We start from the raw sequence: 25,877 nt of genomic DNA on the forward strand, positions 1-25,877 counted from the left end.
CCCAGCTGGAGGGTGAGGAATGGGGTGAGGCACTGATCTGAGGCACTGAAATCTCTTTGGAGATCACAGAATCATAGAATATCCTGCAACAGAATGGACCCAGAGGGATCACTGAGAACATGCCATAAAAAAAACTCAGCTGGGGGAGGCTGTGAGTGACCTCCCCTAAGGTGGCCCCTGTTTTAGGGTGCACCAGACACATCCAGAAGTCCCTTCCAACCTGAATTATGCTACCAAGGCCAACAGATGGGTTAAGATGGCCCACAGGACAGACAAATAAAATTGGGATTGCCAACAAAAGGTCTTGCTCTTGACCCTCCAAAAGACAGAGGGAGAGGTATTTGCATCTCAGCCAATGTCATGTTATGGCTTGATTTTCCAGAGAGGAAACACAGCTTGGGAACAAGTGTATTTATTTGATTTTCATTAGCTAGGCACAAAAATAACCTGTGTCAGCTGAACTCTCCTTGTGCTTTTCAGTTCTACAGATTTTTCTCAGAAAGCTTCCAAAATTTAGAAATATTCCCAGGCAACCTTCCAAAATTCAGAAAGCAGAGAATATTGAACACTACTTTCCTTCTTCTAGACTCCCTCATTAATTTTAACCAGCAGGGAATATATTTTCAAAGTGGCACTTAGAGGCAGACAAATCATGTTAAAAAGTAAGGGTATTTCCATCCTTAAATCACCATGGCCAGCTTTAAATCATACCTGAAGGCAGCTCATTATTCTGCCCAGGCAAAGAGCAAGGCAGAGGGAAAACTCTGGGTACCAGAACAAGCCTGAGGATTTTTTGCTTGAGGAACCCACATTGTTTGCACATGCCCAGGAAGGATGCCAGGAGCAGGATCCCCATCCCTGGGACCGTGTCTCACAGGAGCTCTGTGTAATTTTCTTTCTGCTGCCCTCTCCCTGGAGCACCCACTCCACAGAGCATCAGAGTCTCTGTTTTTAAGCACAGGGTGAAAGAACAGATGCTAACTCCACAGGTCTACACCCACATGAACAATACATCAGCCAAAATGGCATTTCAATCCATATCTCCTCACTCCACAGACAAGATGTCAGGTTAATTGCTGCTCTGGACTTGTGTTCACACGCTGCATTTTTGTTTTAATTACACCTCATTAATTTTCACCTTCTAAGCTTACGAAGAGCAGTGAGAAACCCAGATACTCACTCCCATTTTTCATGCAGCTTCATTTCTTTCCATTCTGGGTATGTGACATGCACAACAGAACACTTGGTACCAGAAAGTTAAGCCCCAAGCACAAAAGCCTTTATTCTGCTGGCTTCCTGCTGAGCTCAGTGGGATGTTCAGGCTCACCAGGAGCAGAGAGCTGCGATGCTTGGCTGAATTGGAGCCTTGAGGAGGAGGCCAGGGCCACACAGTGAGGTAGAAAGTGCTCCAAGAATGAAACCCAGGAGCTTCCTGGCTCTTTGTTCCCCATTCAAGACACATGATCAGGCTTTGTCTCTCCACTGATTTCATGTGAGAGCAATAAAGGATGACACAGGAGCCCAGATGCAGGATTTGGGGATGACCTGTGCATCTCTGCATTCACATGACTGATGTTCCTGCCAACCAACACAGAAAATATTTGAGGAGAGGGATGTAACAAATCTGAAGATACCTAATTGAGGGAAAATAAAACTGCACAATTAACTGGCTTGAAAGCTAAGATCAAAAATAATTAAATGCATAGGTCACAGTATTATCTGCTGCAGTGATAAGTGATGAAAACAATGAACTTCAGGGAATGTGACATCTGTAGATTTTCAAGAGTACTAATGACTTTGAATGAGGCTCAATAGCACATTTCTTCAACCCTCCATGCAAAAAAGGAATGTTAAAACACATAAAAAGGAACACTTTAATTTTTTACAGAAGAAATTGTTAAAGTGACACAAAGCCATTCATTAAAGCTTTTTTTCTAGCACAAAGGAAAAGAACAAACTACACATATGAGATGACCCAAACAACTGCCTCTACTTTGTTTTGGTTAATGAGTTATCCTGAGGCAGTTCCCCCTGGCACAGGCACAAAACCTCACACTGCACAAGCTCTGCTGGTGCTGCTCTGGGCTCCAGCCACATTTGAACACCATGCAGAGTCCTGGAGCTCCAAGTGTGCACAGCAAACCCTCTGCAAACACCTCCAGCACCACTCCCAGCACCTCCTGGAAAACTCTGACATTCACCTGCCTGTAATGCAAACATCTCTGAACTTAAATATCAGCCAAGGTGTTTCTGAACTGCCTTTGGTACTCTTTCCATGAGACAGCCCCCACCTCAAAAGAGGTGAAACAATTATCAGTCAGTCATGGCTGGAAGAAGGATCAAGTATGTCTGCTAGTCCCCTCCTTCACAGGTTTGAGATGATCCTTGCATTTTGAAGACAATGAGTGATTTTTGAAACTTCCTTGGCCTTTATGAAGGCAGCTGCTTTGAGGGAGCTGCACAAAAAAATGCCTTTACTGAATAGAATCATTAAACTATGCAGGCATTTTCTTAGATGATTTCCTCTTATTTGGAAGCTTAGCTATTCCAAATATCTTCAATTTTATATTAGCTTAAGTTTAGGGATGTCATCATTGCTGCATATTAACTCACCGGCAAAAAAAAATCCAATTACAAACTCAGCCTAGAATCCAGAATGAAATGCAGCAGATAGTACTAAAATCTTTAGGAATTAGAATAACCACTGATAAAAAAGCCATTATCTTTTCCTGAATGCTTGGTTGCACAAATCCAACTCAAGGTGAGAACAAACAAATTTCGGAGAACTTCTTTGGTATAAACTTTGTTGACAAGGGCCTATAAAAACAGCTTTCAGAAGCACTGCTCAGATCTGAAATCTTGCAGTAAAAGGATGAAAAAGACTTTCAAGATACTGAACTTCAATTCCCTCTCATGCTCCTCTATGCACAACTCTATGTACCAGGATGACTTAAAAGCTGGGAATAGAAAAATACATGGACTGAGAAAAACACAACTTAATGTAGCCTGGCAGGGTTGAAATGCCCTTGAACCAGGAGGTGGAAATCCAGGATCCCTCAACATTCCTGTCTGGATGGGATCAATGAAAGAATGATGCTTTACCTGGAGAAAACAGGGGATGCAGGATCTCTGGTACCAAGGTGATCTGCTACTGGAATTTCTTCCATTTCACTGGATAAGTCAGCTTGGGTCAAGGGCCACCTTCTGTGGGCATGCCATATCCCTGCTGGGCCAGCTGCTCTTGTCCCTGTCTCTGGAGCATCCCCAAGCACCTCTGGAGCTGGATATTAGGCTGGGAAGCAGCAAGCTCCTCTACCAAGGTGAGGACAGAACATCTGGACCTGCTTGCTGCTGTTGGGGTTGCACAGCCTGGGCCTGCCATGGAGGTTTCAAAAAAAGGGCAGCTGGGAGTCTCCACTTAGAGGAGCAAACCTCTCTTTGGAAAGAGGGCCCATAACATTTACCAGCTCCAGTGAAGATGTCCTCACTGCCTCCTTGGAGGATGGAAAGTTCAGCACAAAGGGCCACTGTCCACTGGAGTCACAGAAGAACATATGTTTCCTTCTGATGGAAGAGTGGCAGTAGCAGCTCAGATTTGTCTGGAGCCTTTTCCCAATTATCAAAACCAGGTTGTGTGAAAAGTCCATCTGGACACCCAGCCAAAAACATTTTGCACCTAAAAGTTATTTTAAAAAAGAAGAGATCAGTAGCTTTGGAGTAAGGGAGCTGTTGAACCCAGAAATCCAAGATGAACTGAAAGAACAGGTTTTTAATCCTAAGATCTATATATAAAGAAGTAAATTTATATTGCACTTGAGGCCACAAAACTTTCCAAAATTAACAGTAGCAGATATGTAATTCCAGATGCAGACAAGAGTGCAAAAACAGTTCACTGCTAAAAAGAGCAGAAACTGCCATAAGTATTCTAAAGAGCTTCCAATTTGCTGGGTTTGAAGTGATTTCACTCCAGTCAGTGAGGCTGAGATATAAATGCCAAGGGGCTGGAGAATTAAAAAATGCACACAAATGTACTTTTAGGGAACAAACTCTCAGTAGGTCTCTTTGGCTATGCACCTTGCTTGTCAAACAAAAAATGTTGGAGGAGAACAGCTCCTCAGCCTCACCAGCCCACTCACTGGAGGAGGCTGCACTGTTTAATGTTTTGTGACACCCTCAGGTTTCCCCCTGGCCTCCAGCCTAGGAATGGAAAATGTCACAGGTAAAGCAACAGCTCAAGCTGTCCTGAGGTGAGAAGGTGGTAGAGGGTATAGGGTCATTCAGGTTGGAAAGGACCTTTAACATCATTGAATCAAAATGTGAACCCAGCACTGACAAGTCCACCAGTAAACCACATCCCCAAGTGTCACATCTACACATCCTTCCAATGCCTCCAGGGATGGTGACTCCAACACTTCCCTGGGCATCTTGTTCCACTGCTGGGAAACCCTTCTAGTGAAGAAATTTTCCTAATATCTGATCTAAGCCTGCCCTGGTGCAACCTGAGGCCATTTCCTCCTGTTCAATAGCTGGAAGAGCCTGACTCTCACCTGGCTATAACCTCCTGCCAGAGTTGTAGTGACAGGATCCCTCCCTGACCCTCCTTTTCTTCATCCTCCACTGCCTCAGCTGCTCCTCATCAGATTTGTGCTCCAGCCCCTTCCCCAGCCCCACTGCCCTCCTCTGATCCCCCTCCAGCTCCTCAATGCCCTTCCTGAGCTGAGGGGCAGAGCTGAGCACAGCACTCGAGGTGTGGTTATTGATGTCCCTCCAGTCTGGCATTATCCCAGGAGGCTGTCCTAGCTTTTTTTCAGCAGAGAAATCCTTGTGGTGAGCCCTGGGACAGCAGTTTGCCCAAAGAAAAGGCAGCAGAGATGCAGCTCAGGATGAGGAGCCTCGTGCCACACTCTGTCTGCCAGAGAGGATCTCACCATTTCCACCTGCATCCTCCAGTCTGCTGCTGCCAGCCCAGAAAGGCTTGGAGACAGCAGTTTTAAGTGGAGCTCATGATCCAGGGTGGAAAAGCCACCAGGAATGTTTGCTAGTAGGGCCCTAAGGACCTCAAGGGTGGCAGGGCTTGTTTCCCTGCTCTCTGCAGGAGCAACAAGCTCTGCCCACAGCACCCTTGCAGTTTTTACTCTCTGGGCTGGGTGTGTGGCTTAGGCCACAGGCCAGGGACACCCTGAGATTCTACTTTAGAAGAAAATTCGTTCCTCTGTACCTTTGTGCTGGACACACCTTCCACCTTTCAGACCAGACCAGGATACAACCCTGCACACATCTTTTCCACTGTATATCGAGCAATTCTTCCCATTACCATCCATAATTTAACCTGCATGGGGTTTATGGGCTAAAAGAGTGGTGTTTTATCTCAGAAGGGTATGGGGGACAGTCAGTGTGGTCCAGGTGATTTGTGTGGACCCAGCTGGAGGGCTGGAGGAATGCACAGAGGGGAAAGGAGGCACATGGGGGGTGCAGAGGGCCAGCAGCCCCCCAAAGGGAGCAACCTCCCCCTTGCAGGCAGATGGCAAAGAGCTGAGGAAGAAGAGAGTGTGTTCACACCTAGGGAGGTGATTTGGATGCAGGCAGGGAAATGTGGCAGGGTCTGGCCGATTTGGCTGGGCTGCTGCTCGTTGTTATAGCAACAGGAGGAGTCTGCTGCCAGCGAGAGGATGGAGCTGAGGATGGGGACATTTTTAGAAAGCAAAGGAGAGTTTGAATGGGTAGAGAGAGAGAGAAGTTGTAGGTGTGGAAACCAGGCGGGCAAACGCAGGAGGATGAGTGGGATATGAGGGAATGGAGGAGTCTCCCCACCCGCATTCTGACGGTCCCACTGCACTCCTTGCCTGGGGCAGAGGGAGGCTCTGCCCGGGGATCTCTCCTGCTGGAAGGGCTGCACAGAGGGCACAGCAGCGCTCTCCGGGGTGACAACGGGACCAACACCACTGCCAGTGCTGCTGGGGGTGGAAGGGGGCAGAGGGGGACAGCACAGGGAGGTGCTTGCTGATGGAATTGCAGCAGGAGGCAAATCCTCTGCAACCACCCCAGGCTGCAGCAGTGGCTGTCACCACGTAAGGCAAAGGACCAGCTACGGGAGGAGGCTGTTCCAAACACAACCCTGGCACATTCGGGCTTATCACACCCCCAGCCTGTGCTGAGAGCACCCTGGATCTCTGCAGGGAGGTGGATAGCCCCAGAGATTCCACAATTGCCATCACATGGTGAACCACTGCACTTTAACTCAGGACACCTAACACCTGTTGTATTGCACTAAGTTATGGTTAATACTGCACTGAAAATGGTTCGTTCTGTTTTTCCCCGGGTTTAACCATAACTTAGTGCAATACAACAAACCCCCTTTGTGAATCCAGCTCCTGAGTTATCGAGCTCTTGAAACTCACCCAGTCAAGGCTTTTAAACACGGTGAATCACAGATGTCTTAGCAGAAAAAAATCACGAAAAAACAACGCATTTCCCCAAGAAAGCACCAGCCATTCAGCCTGGACAGGAAAGCTCGGAGGGGAAGGAGAGGCAAGCCCTGGGTGCCGCTTTGCCCAGGAGAGGGCAGCAGGCGGTGGGAGATGAGCGGAGCATCCCGGCCCCGGTGCTGGGTGAGGAAACCTTTCCCTGCTCGGCAAATCCTTCCAGAGCCTTTCACGCCTTCAAGGAGGGCAGGACGAGTTTGGCCGCGAATTGCTTCTGTGTATTTTAGGCTTCTTGCTAATCACAGAATGGCTTGTGTTGGAAGGGAATTTAAGGATCTCCTGGTTCCCCTGCCAGGGATGTCACCCACCAGACCAGGCTGCTCAGGGCTCCATCCCACCTGGCCTCGAACACTCTCAGGGATGGGGCACCCACAGCTTCTCTGGGCAGCCTGTCCTAGTGACTCAGCACCCTGAGTAAAGAACTTCCTAACATCTACCCCAAATCTCTCCTCTTTTAGTTTAAAATTCCCATTACCCCTTGTCCTGTGACTCTGCCCACATAAAAAGTTGCTCCCTCTCAATTTTGTAGGACCCTTTAGGTTTTGGAAGGTCACAATGAGGCCACTCAGATCCTCCTCTTCTCCAGGCTGAACAAACCCAGCTTGTCTTCCTAGGAGAGAATGCTCCTGCCCTTGGATCATCTTTGTGATCTTCTCTGCACCCACTGCAACTCCACGTCCTCCTTGTGCTGGGGACCCCAGGACGGGATGCAGCATTCCACAAGGTCAGGGGCAGTAGAGAAGGAATCAAAGAACAAACTTTTGCTACTCTCCTTTTTACCCCCATAGGGTTTTTCTCATCACCATCCTTTTATGGAGGGCTCAGAGACAAAAGCTCTGAGATGTCTGTATTGGTTTCTCATTTATGCTCTGTCAGCCAGTCACTCAGAATCTTTGTTCCCACTTGCTCCTGGTCCCTGCATACCCAGTATTTCCCATCTCCACTCCCACAAACCAGGGGCTCAGGCTGGGTTTCCCTCCACGCTGCAGCAGTCAGCCTCAAACACCCACTTCAGGATCCATCCCGAGGATTCTTTGCTAATTAAATGCCTTTCATTACAAACCAGCCCTGGGAAATAATCCAAAAGCAGGGAGGCCTGAATAGGCAGGAAGAGCGTGGGGTAAAAGGAAACAATAGGAAAGGAATCAAAACCACAATGAGGCTTCAGGGGAAATAAAAAGGCACATGGTACACTAGATGTGAACACAGGCTGTGAGCATCATCCTCAGAGATGCTGTTTAACCTTGGGTACAAGGTGGAAATCTTCATCAGTCAGGCACTTGCCTTTCCACTGTCTGTTCCTCCTCCTTCTAGCACCTCCTTTTTCCTCCCCAGACAGCAACCCCTGCTTTCCAGCATTGGGACTGAGTGGGTCTAAGTGAAGAGGGGCCTGTGGGTAGTTTGCAGCTCACCCCTTCTCTGGTTATCACAATAATTTCCTATTGCACAGGGAATAGAGCTCTTGGTATAAAGCAAAAGCAACTCCCTTACAACAAGAAAATGATAAAAAGTGCAAGATCTCTGTTTGAAGAGAGTTTACCCCTTGGTATTTAAGAAGTTAATTCTATCTGTGCTAGAAATGAGTTAAATTTCCCCAAAAATCCAGAGGTTGCGATGTATGGGGCCCACTGGACTTAGCAAGTTCCCCAAATCCACTTTGTTACTGAGCTCAGCTCTGAAGGTGGCTCCCTGAAATTGTATGGAGCAGGATTCACTGAAAGGATTAGCAGCAAAACAAAGCTGGATGAAGACAAGAGCTCAAACTGCACGTTAGAGAAAATCACCCCTTATGACCCAGAAGCACAATGATGAAGGACATTCCAGGTTTAACAATGTAAATTTAAGGGGTCTGTCTCTTCTGCTGCTACTGATGAAAGCAAAATCCTGATCAGCTTTTCATCAGAGAACCTTTTAGTCTTCATTTACCAAAGGAAGAGTTAAAGGGCAGATAACCAGATGGACACAACCCCTCTTTCAGGGAGTCCATTTCAGAAGGGCTGGGTTTCCACATCCTGACTCCACAGGCAGCTCCCTTTGCCCTTCTATACCAAGCAATACCTTAAATGAACCCCACTAAGGGGCTTAGGCTTTCTGAGCGCTCTTGAATATTTGAGCACAATAAAGTAGACTTGGCATTTCGATTGCATTATTAAAGATTTGTTTCCTAATAGCTGAAGAGGGAGAAAGAAACATGTTTCTCCTTCCCATCTAATCAGGCTGAAGTTTCCATGTGCCAGCCTCAATCTGTGTTAAATTGCTCATGCTATCCACCTGAGAGATTAGACTTGGGTGCATAATGGAAGTTAATTCTGAAAATGATTACTCAGATAATTAAGTACTACAGCTACAGCAGTGGGTAATTCTGGCTGTTGGAGCCCCCTCTCAGGTGCTTCATGTCCTCCTCCTTCCCTCACAGCACTGTGGAGATGCCACCTCCCCTGCTGTGGTCAGTGTCTGGCCTGGGGCAGGTCCCTTCTCTGCAGCCCCCTGTAGTGTCCCCTCCAAGCACCTGGGCTGATGCCAGGGCACCAAGCACCAGAGCTGCTCAGCACAGTGCAGAGAGGTTCTTTATCACATTATGAACCACACAGACATGAAGGGCCAAATTTACTAAAGGCATCCACATGCCTCATCTATCCTGGGGCACAAACCTTCATGAGAGCAGTTGTTTTGGAGGTGGCATTTGAACTGCCCAGCTTCAGAATCCCTGCAAAGTGGACAAGGTTCCCTCCAAATCAGGTGTTGTGGGCTCCTCCACAAAGGAAGGTAACTACACTCCACAGGGCTGATTGCTCTGTTCTGATATCAATGAAAAGTGGATGATTAGCTCAAATGCATGTACTTGAGGCCCAGGAAAATCAGCCCAGGGAACAGAAGCAGTCCCTGCTAGCCTCTGAGAGGCACTGCAGGCCATGGGAGAACTGTGCAGCCCTCACCTAGGTCTGAAGCAATGCCAAAAAAAAGCTATGGAACAACAGCATTGGAGTGACAGTCAGGACATCTGTGCTCTATTACCACCACAAACACTTCCTCTGGCCACGGTTTCTGCCACTTCCATTGAGGAGAGTTGTCCTTAGCATTGGCAACAGCACCACAAACCTTTACTCTGACAGATTCCAAACAGCATGAACAGTTTAAACTGGCGGGGGAAGGGAAAAAGTATCTTGTATTTCCACTCCTCCATATCTCATCAAGTGTTGGTGCTCTTTCTATTGCAAAGCCTAGAGAACCCAACTTGCCCTCCCATTCTGCCCCCTATAAACATCAGTTCTGATCCTATGGAAACTGCACAGCAGCAGCTCTTTGGTCTCCAGGTATTTTCCTAAGTGCAACTGGTCACCACAAATACCACCAAGCATTTTAGGTTATGGACACTATCCACAGACCCTGAGGAGCAGCTAAGGGACCACAAGGTACCTCCTTTCCACACAGCCATGGCATGACACAACCCATCTGCCTGTGGCCACAGGAGCACAGGCAAAGCCCCCAGTGGATCAGTGCTTGCCAAGCCACATGGCAAAACCTATTGGCTCAATGCAATCCAAAAATGCAGACAAAAGGAGGATCATCTTTTCTTCTGGACATGCTACAAAAGCAGACCAAGTGCCCTCACCATTTTTTTTCTGGAGCTGGAGTGAATATCAAAGGATAATTCAAAACACATTTGGCTACACTTGAGGTAGGAGAGCACAGGGCAGTATTTCCAACAGGCTACAGAAATTCACCCCTTATTAACTCTCTGTTCTTTTTTATCTCCCTCGCATCTGAGAGCTCCTGGAGTGGGTCCAGCACCATTGCATCAGCAGTACTGCCAGGACCCATTCCACATGCTGAGCAGTTTTCTGAAGGAAAAAAGCATTTCCTGACATCTGTTCTGAATTCACTGCTCTCCTCCTCCCCCACTTCATCTCGCCCCATGCTCCTCTCCAGCTCCCCCTCATTGCCACCTGCCCAGCTGACCAGGGCTCAGCAGTGTGAGCTGAGGACCTTTGTGGAGAACTGAGGGCACACACCTCTTCCAGCCCTGTCCCTCCCCTGCTACCTTCCCTATCTGCTGTTGACACAGGATTTTGCCCTTTGGCACTGAGCTGTCTGACCCTAACCCAGCGTGTCATTTGTGCCTGCACCTTTTTTCTCATGCCCAAGTACTTCCTACTAGAACCACACATTGGAGCATTGCTAAATTAATAGAAGCATTGCAGGACCTGATCCCAGGACCAGGCTCACCACTCTCTTCTCACTCTCACTTGAAATTGAGCTATTGCAATGCTGGTAATTCCAAGGATTGACAGAGAATGATTTCCACAATTACCTGATGCCCATCGAGGTTTTCCCCTCATGCTCTGTCTCACCTTGAATGACCTGAACAGCTGCACAGTCCTGTTAAAAACTTTCTGCATCAAATATATTCAAAGGGTAATACTGCTTAGAGATACAGCAAACTCTTTCTGTCAAATTTGCACATATGAACAGGGATGCAGGGTTTTAAGGAACCAAGAGTCATCATGATCTTGATACTTCCTCCCACATTGCAGAATTATAAACAACCTGGATATCTCAGACCAGCCCCCAAGGTTTTGTTTTTGGCAGGATATAACAGACACCACCACATACACCAAGCATGTAGTAGATTTTATTAAGCATAACTTTGGTTCTAAGTATTCCACCCTCATTCTCATAATACCTTTAGTTAAAAACAATTATACAAGAGCAAATACAAAAAATATTAAATTATGAAAACAAATCCATTAAGGCTCCCTTTTTATATTTATATATATTTATATATGTACACTCAAACAAGTGCAGATATTAACAGAATGTTAAAGCCACAAAAATGCTAAAAAATTTACTACTATACTATCAAAAGCAAGAGTTTTTAAAAAAGTACAAAGTGGTGAGCAATTTTCAGATCACTGAAGTATTTGCTGGATTGCTTCAAAACCCATATAGCTGAAGGGCAGAGAAGGAATTCCTTATGCCACTGCCAAGTAGTTTCTTACTTGAGTAGCTGCACAGGACACTTGTGGTGTGACTGGCCACCCACTGAAGGGTTGCCCAATCCTGACTTCAAATACAAGCCTTTGCCTGTCAAAATTGATATGAAGGTGGCTGGGGTTCCTAGACTAAAGGATTAGCAGGATTCAAAGATGTTCTAACACACACGTTGATGTTCTGTTCACACAGAGTTAATTCCAATGAAAAACAAAAAATAACTTCATGCTGTATGTACAAAGGAGTTTCCTGGTCTCCTGTGTTTCAGAAAGAGAAACTCTGCCCTGAATCACAAGCTAACCTGGGGAGAAAACAGACTGCATTTAGCCTTGAGGGCCCAATCCAACATCCACTGAAGCCAAAAAGGGGTCTTTGTCCCCCACCACTCCCAGTGCCACTGATTTCATTTCACTATGCAAGTGTGGTAGGATTGCCATGATCACCAGGGGGAAATGGCTAACACAGCATGGTCTGCTCAAGCCAGAGGAAGGTTTCCTCACTCACTTCTAGACTTTTCCATACTGAGCAGAAGCTTAATGTGGAGCTGAAACCAAGAGGGAGGATGTTTGGTAGGCTGGGAACAGCTAAGATGAAGCATGAGCAGGGTGTGAAAGGCTCGGACACAGTGCTGCCTCAACAACATGAAACAAAATCAGTGCAAGTGCTGGAATGATGAGTTGCCAGAGAAGATCCCCTCCTGCCAGGAAAAGGAAGGAGAGAGGGAAGAACCTGCAGTATTCAGGGTGTTTCTTTGTTGAGATAATACATGGAAGAGAGTTACATTTGGCTTTTCTCTTCTGTATGTCCACAATCTGACCAGTCTGTTAGACCATCTTCACATTTAATCTTCCAGACGTGAGTCACACTGCAAGTCTAAATCAATGGCAATATGCTTATCACAATTCAATTTGCCCTCAATCTGATTATGTCCCCACAAAAAATGCCTTAACAAATTAAAGTCTGTATCTAGGAAACATTCCTAATTGTGAGTGTTTTGTCCCAAGTGCTAATCTGAAATTGTATTTAAAATGTCCAATACTTATAGGAAAGGCAAAAGGAACTCTAAAAACCAAACCCTCCACCGCACCTTTACAATACAAACATGCCACTGCTGATATTAATAAAAAGTGTTCTCAAACAGTTATGTCCAATGTAATTACAAAGTAGAAATTACTGTGTTTAGCATCCTAAGGCAAAGGCTAGGGATTAGATCCTCAGCAGGTTATGTATGAGCACAGTTTCAGTGAGAGCTAGGACTATTCCAGCCAAGGAAGACGAGGATTTCTCCCCAGATTGTGAAGACATATCTGCACCCAAAGTGACCAGGTAAGAATCCAATTCTATAATCCTACATGAGCCATCTGTTCCCCATTTCTCATCCCAGGTTTTCCTGGATAACTAGTAGTCATAAGCATGAAGGATTAGATTCTGTCACCCTGTTCAAGCTGAGCAATATTTTATGTAATGGCAAGTCACAGGGGCAACTTGTGGAAAGGCAGAAGATGAAAGAATTGGACCCAAAGTTTCAGTGATAACATGCTTCCCTTCTTTCTTGAGGCTGAATGAAGGATGGGATAAAATTAATTTCTTTTTATGCCTCATTTTAGGGGAAAAAAATCAACTTCAGTAGATTCTAGTAACTGGTTTGGTCTGGTTTAAACACCTCTCTACTGCAGAAACTGCAACAAGTGTCTGCAAGCAAAGAGTAGGAACTGATGGCAGATCAGTTCCAGCAAATGAGTTCAAACACTACCAAGTGATGTGTTAACACTGTACTCTGTTCAGCATGTCCTTGGAGGAGAAAGGCCACAACACCAAAGTAAGCAGGATTTCAAAATGTGAAAAGTAGAAGACAGATCATTTTGCTTTGAGAGGTAAATTCACAGGTAGCACTTCACAGGCCTATACACAACAGTGTAAGTTCACAGAGATAAATCAGCCTCTGGAGTCTCCCTGTGAAAGGATCATCAGATTTTTGCTCTTTCATAGCCCAAATTCTACATGCCAAACAGCAAGAAATTAGCTTTAAGGCTGCTTAAACTTTCACTGCTGGTGACTTTTAAGCATTCTCATCTTGTCCACACCTACCTATCCTAGTGGGCATGGGCAGCAGTAATCAGCACACCTCATATCCTCCTAGATTTAACAAAAATTCCAACTAAACCCAAATTATTGTGGGATACACAAGCTGTAGGTCTAGATGGAGGAAATCTACCTGCACAGCAAAGCTTGATATCACAGGAGGATTTCTGTTCTGTTTTAAAGCAAAATATAATCTGTGTATGTCCACTAATCAAGGATCACAAGAGTTAAAGCAGTGCAACACTGAAGGAGTTTCTCTAGTATCCCTGGTTAAAATCTCTGAGAAAACACGTCAGCCTGGTCCATGCCACTGAACTGACAAAGACACTCCTTATCCATTGATCTCAGGACTGTATTTGGCAAGTCGATCTGTTTACGATACTGTCTTTTTAATCCACACGTCCCAGGAATTAAAAATCTCATCTTCAGTAAGTGTCAGCTGTTATTTTTCCTCTTGAGGGGCAAATGTGAGACAACTTGCAAAAGCCTCTCTGCAGGAAAGCTGGGAGTCTAAGCAGGCGCTGGCTCTAGGAGTCTGGTGCTTCTGTTGCTTCCTGGACCGTCCTCCTCAAGTTGCCCTTGACTTTGACAAATTCAGGCGCATTTTCCTGCTCTTCCTGGATCTTCTGCTTCTCCAGTTCCAGCTTAAAAAGGAATCACATGTTAAAAAAAAAAAAGTATAGAAAACACATCACTGAAATACAAGACAAAAAACTAAAGGTTTCAATAACTGGCCATGCCAAACTCTTTAAATTGCTTCCTTTCTTTGTCTCATGGAAAAGATAAAATTGCCTTTCTTCGGGAGTATCTGTTCTTATAAACAATAAATCTTTTCAAATCCTTGGCTCTAGCTTGTTCCAGATGTCCACCTTTGCCAGACAGACAAAAACTCGGCAAGCCCAGTACAAGAACAAGATGAAGCATTTTTAAAGAAATTCTTGGACATCTTCATTAAAGGAAGAACAGTAATTCTCTTCTCTGGCTTTTACAGCAGAACAAAGAAGAATGAGCCTCATGGGAGAGCACGTGAACAGCTACTACTGAGCACACTTGCAGAACTGATTTCTGAATGTTTAGGTATGAAGTTCTGTATCTAACTCCAGCCTCTTTAAGAGTATCTGGTTTGCCTATGACAAAAAACAATAAAAAAACCCCAAAAATCTTCCTTGGCTCTTAGCCATTCATTTTTGAGAGCCCATTTACTGACTTTTTTAACCAAGCTTAGTGGAGCTTCTGCCCATGCAGACACTTGAAATTTCCATGTGAGGAATGGAAAATGTCTGTGTGGCAAGGCTATGCAAGCAGTGCCCATCCAGCCCAGGCTCACACACGGCACAGAATGTGGCTTGCTTAGCGATCCTTAGGGAAGGCAGATAGGGAGGAAAAAACCCTTTTGAAAACTAACAAAAGTGCCTGAAAGGAGGTTTGTTTTTTTTCTTTCATTTTGAACAGAACATGGTCTCCCTGATTAATGGAGACCACGTACAGCTCACCTAAATAATCTCTCCTTTGTCTCTGGTTCACCGACAAGGGACATGCCTTGTTTCTATAAATCACAGCAATGTCCCTCCATAAGTCATGTTGTCAATTAATGCCATTCCTATGATGTTTACAAAGTCACAGCACTGTTTGCAATGGGCAGACTTCTCCTTTTCTAACAGAATTTTCTAATCTACATAATCTATGTTGGATGGCTCCGTTTCAAATCAAATCTTCCCACAAGCTGAACCATTCAAAGCTGGGCCCTTAAGAGAGATAAGAAAAATGACAGGATGATACACTGAAAAATACAATAGCTTTCTCCAAAAATATTTCTAAACCTAATTAAAACAAAAAAACCCAACCTATAATAAAACCCTAAAACCTATAATGATTGGATTACATGTAATTTTTAACAGTAATTATTTAGCTTAATTTATTTCTTTTGAGAAACACAGGAGATGCTGTTTTAAAGCATTTATTTATAGCATTCATTTATTTTAAAACAAAAGCATTGCTTGATGCACAGTGACTTCTCTGATGAGCTGTTTCACTGTAGAGATATTTCCTCTCAGGCACATGAAGTGCTACCAGAGACATTGAGACATTTGGCTGGCCCTGTGCCTGGCAAAAAGCTTCACCATGAGGAACTCCCAACTCCACATCATCTCCATGCACAGGGGCTGAGGACTTTTTCTTTCACTTGACAACACCAATGGGCTCACACATTTTTAAGACTACAGAAGATGTTTTAAATATTATCTAGTTTCTTACATAACCCAGAAGAATCAATTGATTTTAATTAATTAAATGTAATTTTGATGTACTGCAGCCTAACAGTCATTCTTAGTGGAACACATAGTTAAGACTACAAAAAATTGACTAAATCACCACAGTTTCAATGGTTAAATATCATCCACACACATTCCTGTTGGCTGGTGCAGGATCCATTTGACCAAAGGCAGATCCCATATGCAGTTCCTATACAGTTAAGTGACAACTGGTAATTAAAGAGTATGATTTGATTATCCTAAGAGATACATGAATTTAACTGGGGGAAATATGCCAAAACTGGCTGCTGCTTCTTTTCTGTCTGCAAAGGGAGCCTCAGGTGAGTAGCTCAGATGCAGATGTGCAAATGCCTGTTATTCCTCATCTTACCTGCTCCAGTTTCTGCTGCCTTTTCAGTAGCTCTATTTCCAGGTCTGACTTCTTCTTTTGTGCTTCCTCTTCTTTTTGTTGTTTAATAACTTGATCTCGTTTCCTTTTCTCCATCACCTTCTGTAGCTCTGGTTTGTTCTGAGGTGCAAGACCCCTTCAAATTACATAGGGGGGTGGGGAGAAAAAAAGAGATCAGCTTCAATTAGCAGGAATTCACACACAATTGCAGGCAGCTATACTAAAATCAAGTAACTGCCTATTTAGATACATTGGGATATAAATTAAGATGAAAAAATGCAGACATTTCCCTGATTTCTAACCAGCACCCTAAGCTAGATTTAAGCCATATAATCACCAAAGATATTTCCCTTTAATGTGCATGCTAGTATTTCTCATGTATCCTCATTAACTTTCTTTAGTCTTCACTGTATTCTCTTGATTCCAAAAGAATGGACTTAAAAAAAATATCACAGATCAAGACACTATCTAGAAACAAATTTTGGGCAAGAAGAATTTGCTTTGTGCCTGATAACTCAGGACTGTGTTCAGACACTCATGTCCAGGTTATTCTGCCCATAGAAGTCTGCATGGACAAAAGTAAAAGTGGTCTGTCCTGGAAATCAGTCTCCTGGAAATCATGGATTCTCTCCTCTCCTTGAAAATGTGCCAGCTTTACCCATGCCTGCCTGTGATGCTATTTCCAGTGAGAGCTCCCAGGCTACACTAAACGTCACAAAGAGCCTAAGACAACAAAAATCCACAATAAAAAAGTTGCCATCACCTTGGAGACCAGACAAAGCCTGGAGGATTCTCCCCCTGACAAGCCTTTAGGTGCTGCATGAACTGAATGTTTTGAGCCTGTTCAGCACAAATTGCTTTCCAAGCCAGCTGCTCTGGAATGAGAAAGCTCACTCCTTGGGAAGATGAATGACATTATTTATATGGGTAAACACATGGATACTCACTCCTACTTATTTTTGTGACTTCAGCTATTGCTTTTTTCTCTGTAACGCTATGATGGTTTCAAAATTTGTTATAAGATTCAAAGCTCTCCCTGTTATTCAGGCATTAGCATCACTTAAGGCAGAGCAGAGAGATCTGAAATTTGTCTGTGTTATTGTTGTCTTTCCTGTGAAGATGATTACGTGAAAGCATCCAGCGTTAAGTTTAACACCAACCATTTTTTATTTCAACTTTAAGAAATTCAATAATCTGAATAAGATTTCAGAAAGCGTATTTTTACCCTTCCTACTTGCTATACATCTGTGATTGCCTAATTATTCATTAATATGCATATCTGACAGCATGTCCAATAAAACATTAAAATGCCATTTTATGGTAGCATCTAGGAATGACTCCATATATTATGCAACACTCTATCCCTGTACATATCCTGACAGCAAAATCAAATATTTAGCAACACCAAATGCTGTTCCCTATTTCTCATAATAGATCTCATGGCCTGAGTGCAACAGAAGCTACAAGACTGTGTTCATATTTTATGTTTCATGCTATTTTAATTACATTTTAGCACATAAAGCTGAAGTCAGGCAGGAAAAACTGGAGTAATTTTTTTACTACTACTACTACTACTACTACTACTGGATTGGTGAGGGCAGTCAGTGGAATCAGCAATCAAAACAGCCACAACCCAGGGAGCAGCTGCTAAGTAACATTACTGCTTTCCTCACTGAGGTTGCATCCTAACAAAGCAGAGGCACAGACTGGTTCAGATGTGCTGTAACAAAGGGAACCTGCAGAAGCTACAATTAAATACAAGCCCTCAGTCCAATCAGGTGGGGTGGCAGATCTGGAACAGAAATATAAAGTCAATCCTGTTTCCACTCTTGTGGAAAGGAAAAGCAACAAACTGGTGGATACTGGATTAACTGGGGACTTGTATCACCTCCTGGTGACTGTTCTGGTTAAATTATAAATCATAAGGTTTTGATATAGAGGAAACAAAGTCTGTTACAAGTGAGAGCTGACAGGGTTAAAACCTCTGGAAGGGACAGCACCAATATTCTGCAGAGCTGAGGCTGACTCCTAATAAGTAAAAACAATTTAAGTGACCAGGTAGTACCACCTGAATCCTTTTTCTTTATTTTCCTTTTCTGCAAGTAAATATCTATACCAGTTCTAGACTTGACAGCCAGTGCTAGCAGTGGGCATGGAGAATGACTGGACCAGTACTAGCTAGTATCTTCCAACATCCATTTCTGGCTGTTCAGAGCTGATGGGTCCAAAAAGTGAAGCTGCTGATGTCTACACTGAATCTTTGCAACAAAATAAGCAGCACATTAAGCAGACTTCTATAACAACATTGAAAGTCCTCCACACATTTCACAGTCTGCTGTAACAAAGCAGAACAGAGCTCAATATCTACATTACTGAAAAGCCTCCTGTCAGAGCTGGTACAGTGACAAAAGCACAGAAGACTAACCCTCCTCTAAAAGATACCAATTTCTCTGCTGGTGAAAATCCTCAAAGTATTTATTTCTGCACCAATAAACAAGAATCTAAAATTACCAGCTGCAGCTAATCAAAATTAAAATAAGAGAGGAGACGGTATTGAGGTCTGCACAACTTCTCTGTGTAATAGGATATTTTCCTAGAAGAAAAGAACTCCATACTATTTAAAAGTGCTGCATGCTTTCATAAACTTAAAAGGAAAAAAAAGATTCTTAATTTATTGCAGCCTCCACATCCTCCAGATTAAGATCATCAGGAAACTTCAACTATTTTTCTTTCAATGACTATAAACTTCTTGGTGCCAGGAACTGACTTTGATGTTTAATCCCATTAACAAAAAATAGGACAAACACCTATTTAGGCCAGTTCCTTCCAATTCAATTGGCATTCTGTAAAATACCTCTCCTTCTTCATCACTAAAGAAATGCTATATTGTGTATGCAATCCATTTAGAATTAAGTCTCTAAGCCCAGCATTTGTGAGGATTTTGCTATCACACATAAAAACCTCTTCTCCCCTCAAAATACTACAATGCCAAAGTATTGTAGCTTCTCTCTCTCTCAAAAAAAACCAAAAAAGAGAGAAAAACTGCCATTGTGTGACTCTTCCTGCCAAACAGACAAATCCAGTTGTGCTGGAGTAGCCAAATTTATGGTTTTTTACTCTTCTTTATCAAGGTCCTGGGTCTCAAAAAGTCAGACTGGCTGCTAACACCAGCTTTCTGCTCAAATGCACACTGAAATACTGTGCTTTCACTTCTGTTTTTGAGATCCCCACATCCTGCCTTTGAAAAGTCCATTTTGGGTTTCTTCAATGCACCAAATCACCAACTGATATTATAGCTGGTTTCTGTTGGTTTAAAAACAAAGGAGCATCAACAGGCATAGTGCCTTTTCCTCCACCAGGTGGTCTGGTGGCTTTTTTCTTGATGTGTTTTCTAAATGACTTCTCTGTTGCTGAAGAGATTTATTAACAGAACTTCAGCTATTTCTGGGCCAGGTGCTTGTGTCTCTGAAGTTGATGAAATGAAGACATGGTTGTTTACATCTCTAAAAGCAATATACAGAGCAACAGCTGTGCATCCCATCCCAGAGAGGAGCAGGCAGCACTTGCAAAACATACAAAGAAACACTTGTGCAGCAGCACAGCAGGCACCAGAATATCACACTGCATTGTGAGACAGATCAAATAAGTAGAGAACAGTTTCATGCGAAATAAACGACATCATTTCTCTGATTTAAAAGTGGCCTCATAAACTCAGTGCACTGGGAATGGCAAAAGCCCACAGATTTTATCATCCTGCTGTTAATAGCAAAATTTTGTTAAATACTTGATGATGTTAAGAGTACAAGACAAATTACAGTGCCCAGGTAACTCATATGAAATGTGACAGAGAACTGAACTGCTTCCTCTCAAAACTGACCCTCTGAGTATTTACCAAAATAAAATAAGAAGCCTTCCAAGGCAAGCTTTTGCACTGAAATTCAAATAAATAAGTGCCATCGTTAAGAATCAGAGTCTTTCATTTTACAAGATCTTAATCAACAAACAGTGCCTGCTGGGTTTTGGGGACAATGTCATTTTGATGAAACTAAAACTCAAGTTTTATGTCTGGGGTGGGAGGGTGGCACAAGTGATTTTTAGACTCTTACCTTTTCTGATTCATAAGCAGCTCTCTGTGGAGATCCTGATGATTCCGGGATGACTTCACAGGATTAATTAATTTCTGAGGTCTAATTAATTCAGGATTGTCATCATCTATGTAGTCTGGTTCAGCCATAATCTTTCTTGGAATGGGAAATGGATCTTTGGGTTCAGTGTCCTTGTTCACAGTATCTGTAAAACAGGAAAAACTGTAGTGAATCTACACTGAAAGGCCTTTTAAAGATGTCCTAAACCACAAAGGCAGCATATTACATTGGCAACATTCATGCTTTTGCTGGATTAGTTTTGTCTATATAAAGTAAAGGTCTCAGAACAAACATCAATAGCATTTTTTTAAATAGCAGCAATTTTTCAACAATGGCATCTCCAAAAGCCTTCATCCAGTGACTTGGAGTCAAGAGTTTGCCCCGTTTTGAGAACTTGACAAATAATTTAGTTTAAGTGTGTGAAGACCCTTATTGATTTTAATCAGCCTCTTCAGAGCCGTAGTACTGAGACCCCAAAGACATTTTAAATACTGACTATATTAAATACTGAGAATGTGTATCAAAAGCAGTCTCATTTTGTGCTGTCAGTGGCATGTCAGCTGTGGGGAAAACACCTCTGTGGATAAGCAAGCCCTGAACTGTATCGAGCAAAAGCTTCCATGTGGAAATTGCCAGATCTGCAATTGTGATGGGGGACTGATTTCTGAGCGGAAAAGAACAGGAGAAAAAAAGTTAGGTGAGGTGAGGTTGTTCCTTAAGGGCCATATTCTACCCAGTGAAAATCCACAGAAATCCACTGACCTGAAGGCAATGAATTTATGATTTATTTAATTTGGAAATGTGGCACTTTCCTATCCTACTATAAAAAACTTATCTGCATATCAAATCACAACATTTTGAATCAACAGCTGACAAGTAAACAATGTTTTTCAAATAATTCATATGTGATCATTCATACCCCTTTTCATTAAAAATCACCATTCACAAGATGACCAGAACCCAGAACAAAGCACATTCAGGGAAATCCTGTCTCTTCACTTTTGTGAAAACCTGCACGTGGAATTTGCAGTTGTCAGTTTGATGAAATGTTGGCCCCTCTAACAGACCCCGAAAAATAATCTCACAGCATGTGGGTTTAGAGATGAATCAATGGGACATGAAAGAAAAGGAGAGAGGCTTCCATTCTCCTGACTGGCAGAACAGCTGAATGCTGCACACTGTACTCATGGGGCTACGAGATAAATCAGAGCATCATGGGATCTGCTGTGCTGTTTCCAGTAAAAGCTGAGTATGTGCTTTAATTCAGATCCCACTGTTACCAGCCCTTCCCTCCCCTTCCCACCCCATGGGCTACAAAACCTCTGTTCAGCCACAGCTTAATCCCTGAACTATTTTCTTTCAGTAGGACTCTCATACTCTTGCTCAGGTCTGATGAAATCCACTTGATGCAGCAGAAAGATTTTCACTTAAAACTTCAGTAGATTAAAACTGAACAGTACAATCTTTACCCAGCTGCAGCTGCTTACAGGTGAGGAAGCAAAACCACATGGAAGTTTTCAGCAGATGCAAGAAGGATACTCTGGATTTGAAGGTGTCCAGTGGACCTGGCAAGGGTATTTCAGCTTCCTGTTTAGAATGGATGATGTGAGCTGTGTTTTAGTGGTGCTGCATCTCACACACCAAATTTCTGTGGAGAAACTTCAATGAGAAACAGCTCACAAGTGTGAGCTGCTCTCAGGGTGGCTCCTCCATGAGTTCTTCAAGGCAAGTTCACATGAAGAATTTTTTAATTCTGTGGGAGTGTCAGGTTTCACAGGGACCTCTGAAACTACTATTAAAACTGCCCACAGTTCAAAACTATGGAAATGTATTGCTGTACATGGCATAAACCTCTTACTGACACTGATCATGCAATAAGAATACTTCTGTCACCCCTTCAGAGTCCTCCTTGCTTCAATCAAGCAACCAGCTATCACCACACATGCCAAATATAGGGGATCACTAGAAAACAGGTCAGAAGAAGCTTGGAAGACTTCTAATTCAACCCCTTCCTGAGAGCAGGAACAGCTATGAGATCAGAGCAGGTTGCTCAGGACGTTTCCCAGTAAGACCCTGAAACTCCCCAAGGCTGCACAGCCTTTTTGGAGGGTCCCTCTCACATTTCTTCACGGTGGTTCTTCCTTACACCTGCATGAACCTCTTGTTCCAGCTTGCCTCTCGTGTTCCAGCCACGCACTCTGGTGAAGAGTCTGGGTCAATCTCCTTGGAAAGCACCTCCCAGGCATGGGAGCTGCTGTTTGGTCCCACCAAATCTCTGCTCTGGGCTGGGCCAGCCCAGGTCCCTCAGCCTCCACCACAGCTCATCCTGGGGCCCCTTGGCCAAACTCACATCTCAGAGCCCCCACTCTACCATGGCATGCCAAACAAAAATCAAAAACAACCCCTCAAAACCCCTCAGTACAAACCACACAGCACCATGCTGTTAATTAACATTTGTAGAGATCTATTCTCTTTAGCAGGCAGAGAATAAACCAGCTGCAGCTCTTTTCTTACACAAGGACATAACATTTCATTCTTCCTTATTGTTCACATCAGGTTTATTACAACTAAAATAACTCAAATATTACATATCCAACCTCCACCCAAAATAAACCTTCTCTAAATATTTGCTTTGCTTTACTCCTCTATCAGTTCTGTTGCACTGATGGTCTGTGAGTCTTCTAGAAGCCATTTATCAAAGACTCTCTGTTAAAGTAAATCCAAAAATAACCTGCTGCTTCTTCAAGATAATTCTTGTTTGCTTAGGTGGAGATGAAAAAGGCAGAATTACTCTACAACTGCCGTAAACAATGTACCATTTTCTTGACACAAGCCCCTGAAAAACAATTTGATTCAATCATTTCTCGAAGTATGGTGCAGCATTTTGCAGCACATCGATTTGGTTTGAGCAAGCCCTTAAACTAAAGTCTATTTATTCTTCTTTCTTCTGTCCCATCACTATTTTTAAAACATGTATTCAACTCAGAGGTCAGAATTGTGGTTTCCTACTGTAACATAACTCTACTAGCAGCAAACATGAATGAATCAAAACTCCCCTGGGAAGAGAAGAGTCTTTCCATGTGTGATTAAGCTGCAAATGACTTCAACCAGGATTTCCAAACAGAACCAGCAACACGGGGCACCCAGCTCCCACTCAGTGAATTCTCTCACATCCTCTGCAAACCTCAGCCAGGCTAGTGGCCACCAGCAAAGTCCTGCCCAGTCACTGTGTAATATAAGTCACTGCAAGCAATACAGTTAAGATAGGATTAACATGATCTCCACCCACACCCTGTCAAAGCTAACATTTACAAAAGCACAGGCAAGTGTCACAAAAAAAAGAAACTGAGGCACAAAGGATTCACCACACCAAGGGCAGATAGGAACAGAGCACTTTATCCCCAGAGTTTCATTCTGAGGTTCAGGCTCACACCATTAAACCAGTCAAGCTCAATGACAGAATCCCTTGAAAGTCCTTAAACAAGTTTAATCAATGTTCAAGCAATAACAATTAAAACATTATTAATTCCATGAGTCTCTAGTGCTCATCACCACAAAAGTCACAGCCCATAAAGCTGCCTTCAGATCATCTCTAGGTACTACAGTGGGACATTAATAATCCAAATAATCACTTAGCAGGAATATGCTGCCTGAAGAGCATCCGAGAGGCTCCTTTTAACCATCTGCTGCTACATGAGCGACTGAGAATGCACAATCCATTGCTGTGTTTCCTCATTACCTTGCTCCAAATAAAGGAGATTTGGATTCAGGGGATGTTTTAGCTGAACTTGGCTCAAGTTTAATACACCCACTAATTTGGCAGGTGCTTTCCCAGTACATTTGCTGAATTAGCTGTTGCTGCACAAGCAGCACAAAAGCATTTATCTACCTTGTTGTCTTTGGTATGCGTGGATTTTGATCCACAGAGAGAGAATAAACTGGGGATCCTGCATGGAAAAGGAATTTTAACTCCTCAAACAACTGCAAAGCAATTTCAACATCCCACTAGGCAAAAAAAATGCCTCTGTAGAAAAATTGCTTCAACTATCCTCCCAGATAGAAGTTTAATGTTTCCAGACAAAAAAAGATGCTCTTGGACTAATCAGGAAGTACCTCAGCCTTGAAGAGCAAAGACCAAGCAGTCACATACTTGCAATTCTCTCATTTAATTTCCTTGGAGTGCAATTAAATTCAGGGAAAACAGAAAAGACCCTTCAGAAATTGGACCTGCTGAAGAGATACAACCAGAGCATGCCAGAAGCATGAGTCACATTTGAGGGCATGTGTCCAGTAGATACCTTTGCTAGCAGTGTTATCTATCTTTTATTCTATCTACAGAGGCTTTTTCCAGCAAAAGTCCCTTAACAGCAGTAACACTGGAAATGTGTACAAAGAGAACTACAGATAGTGTTTTTAACAGATATCTTAACAACACCAGATAAGGATTCAACAGCTGCCAGAGTTTTTGCTTCAACAGGGCTCGCACAGGAGAAAGAAATTCACAAAAAAAAACCCTAACCAAAGCTTCCCATGTTTATATGGCATTCAGGGAATTGCATTTATTTTCTATCTGATGTTCTTCATACCAGAAATCACTCTCTACATATGGAATTTGAATATAAAAATTCCTGTGAGACACCATATATTTATATTATTACACATATATATGGCATTTTCACCCTTCAAATGATTCCCACAATTATTTCCAGCTGTGAAAGCAGAGGAAGAGTTGAGGCCCCTTAAAAAGCAGATAAATAGATGCCTAAAAATACCAATGGACATGAAAATAATAGACTATACTAGATCCAAAAGTTACATTAAGACTAAATTCACGTGATTTCCTTTTTACCTTAATAAATTCTTGAACTAATATCTTCCACAGGAGCACTAGCTCAAACACTGAATGCCTCCTGAAGATTTTCTTCTCAAAAAAGCTTCAACATCTGTTCTGAGCTGTACTGTAAACCACCAAACACTTTGTTTTAAGACTTACTTTTATAACTACCACTAAGATTTGCAGTTTGCTACAAGTAACCCAAAGGCATTCTTTAGGAAAAAAGATCTTGTTGTACTCTCCCCCTTACCATTTCAGGAGAAATTGAAATAAAAATTCTTCAGCATGTCTCTGCTCAGATGTTACACGACCAAGCATCACCTCACATCAGCCAGCTTGGGTAGAAAATAAAGGAGCTACTTAAATTCAGAGTGTGCTTTGCAGGCACCAGCTCAGCACTGTTTGCACATGAAAGCTCACACTGCTATCATCTTTATCTGTATGCTCTCAGTGCAGTAAGAGGCACTCGACTAGAGAGATTTACTTGATTAATTCTTGATTATAGATATCATTAATAACTTCCCATAGTTCATCCTTTAATTCAAAGAAAGAGTTCCTGAAAACAGAATACAAAGTACTCTTCCCAGCCAAGATGCTCGAGCCAGACACCAACAAAGGAATTGACTCACAACTCTTTTGTGGCTGAAAGGGAGGATGGAGTTTGGGCCATGGCAAAACACAGCC

General features: G+C 43.1%; 1 protein-coding gene across 4 annotated transcripts in view; it reads right to left on the minus strand.

Annotated features, from left to right (window-relative positions):
- Positions 1-11,093: 11,093 nt before the first annotated feature.
- FAM107B (family with sequence similarity 107 member B) overlaps positions 11,094-25,877 on the minus strand; it is an 88,834-nt gene continuing 74,050 nt past the window's right edge. For all 4 annotated transcript variants that reach the window (XM_033058798.2, XM_033058801.2, XM_033058799.2 and 1 more), the window contains 3 exons: positions 20,321-20,504; positions 16,197-16,350; positions 11,094-14,200 (listed from right to left, as the gene is read on the minus strand). In XM_033058798.2, coding sequence (XP_032914689.1) covers positions 14,084-14,200; positions 16,197-16,350; positions 20,321-20,448 — 399 coding nt within the window. In that variant the 5' untranslated portion in view covers positions 20,449-20,504 and the 3' untranslated portion in view covers positions 11,094-14,083. The remainder of the gene's footprint in view (positions 14,201-16,196; positions 16,351-20,320; positions 20,505-25,877) is intronic.

Source organism: Catharus ustulatus, chromosome 4 (genome assembly GCF_009819885.2).
Source record: "Catharus ustulatus isolate bCatUst1 chromosome 4, bCatUst1.pri.v2, whole genome shotgun sequence".
Taxonomy (NCBI): domain Eukaryota; kingdom Metazoa; phylum Chordata; class Aves; order Passeriformes; family Turdidae; genus Catharus; species Catharus ustulatus.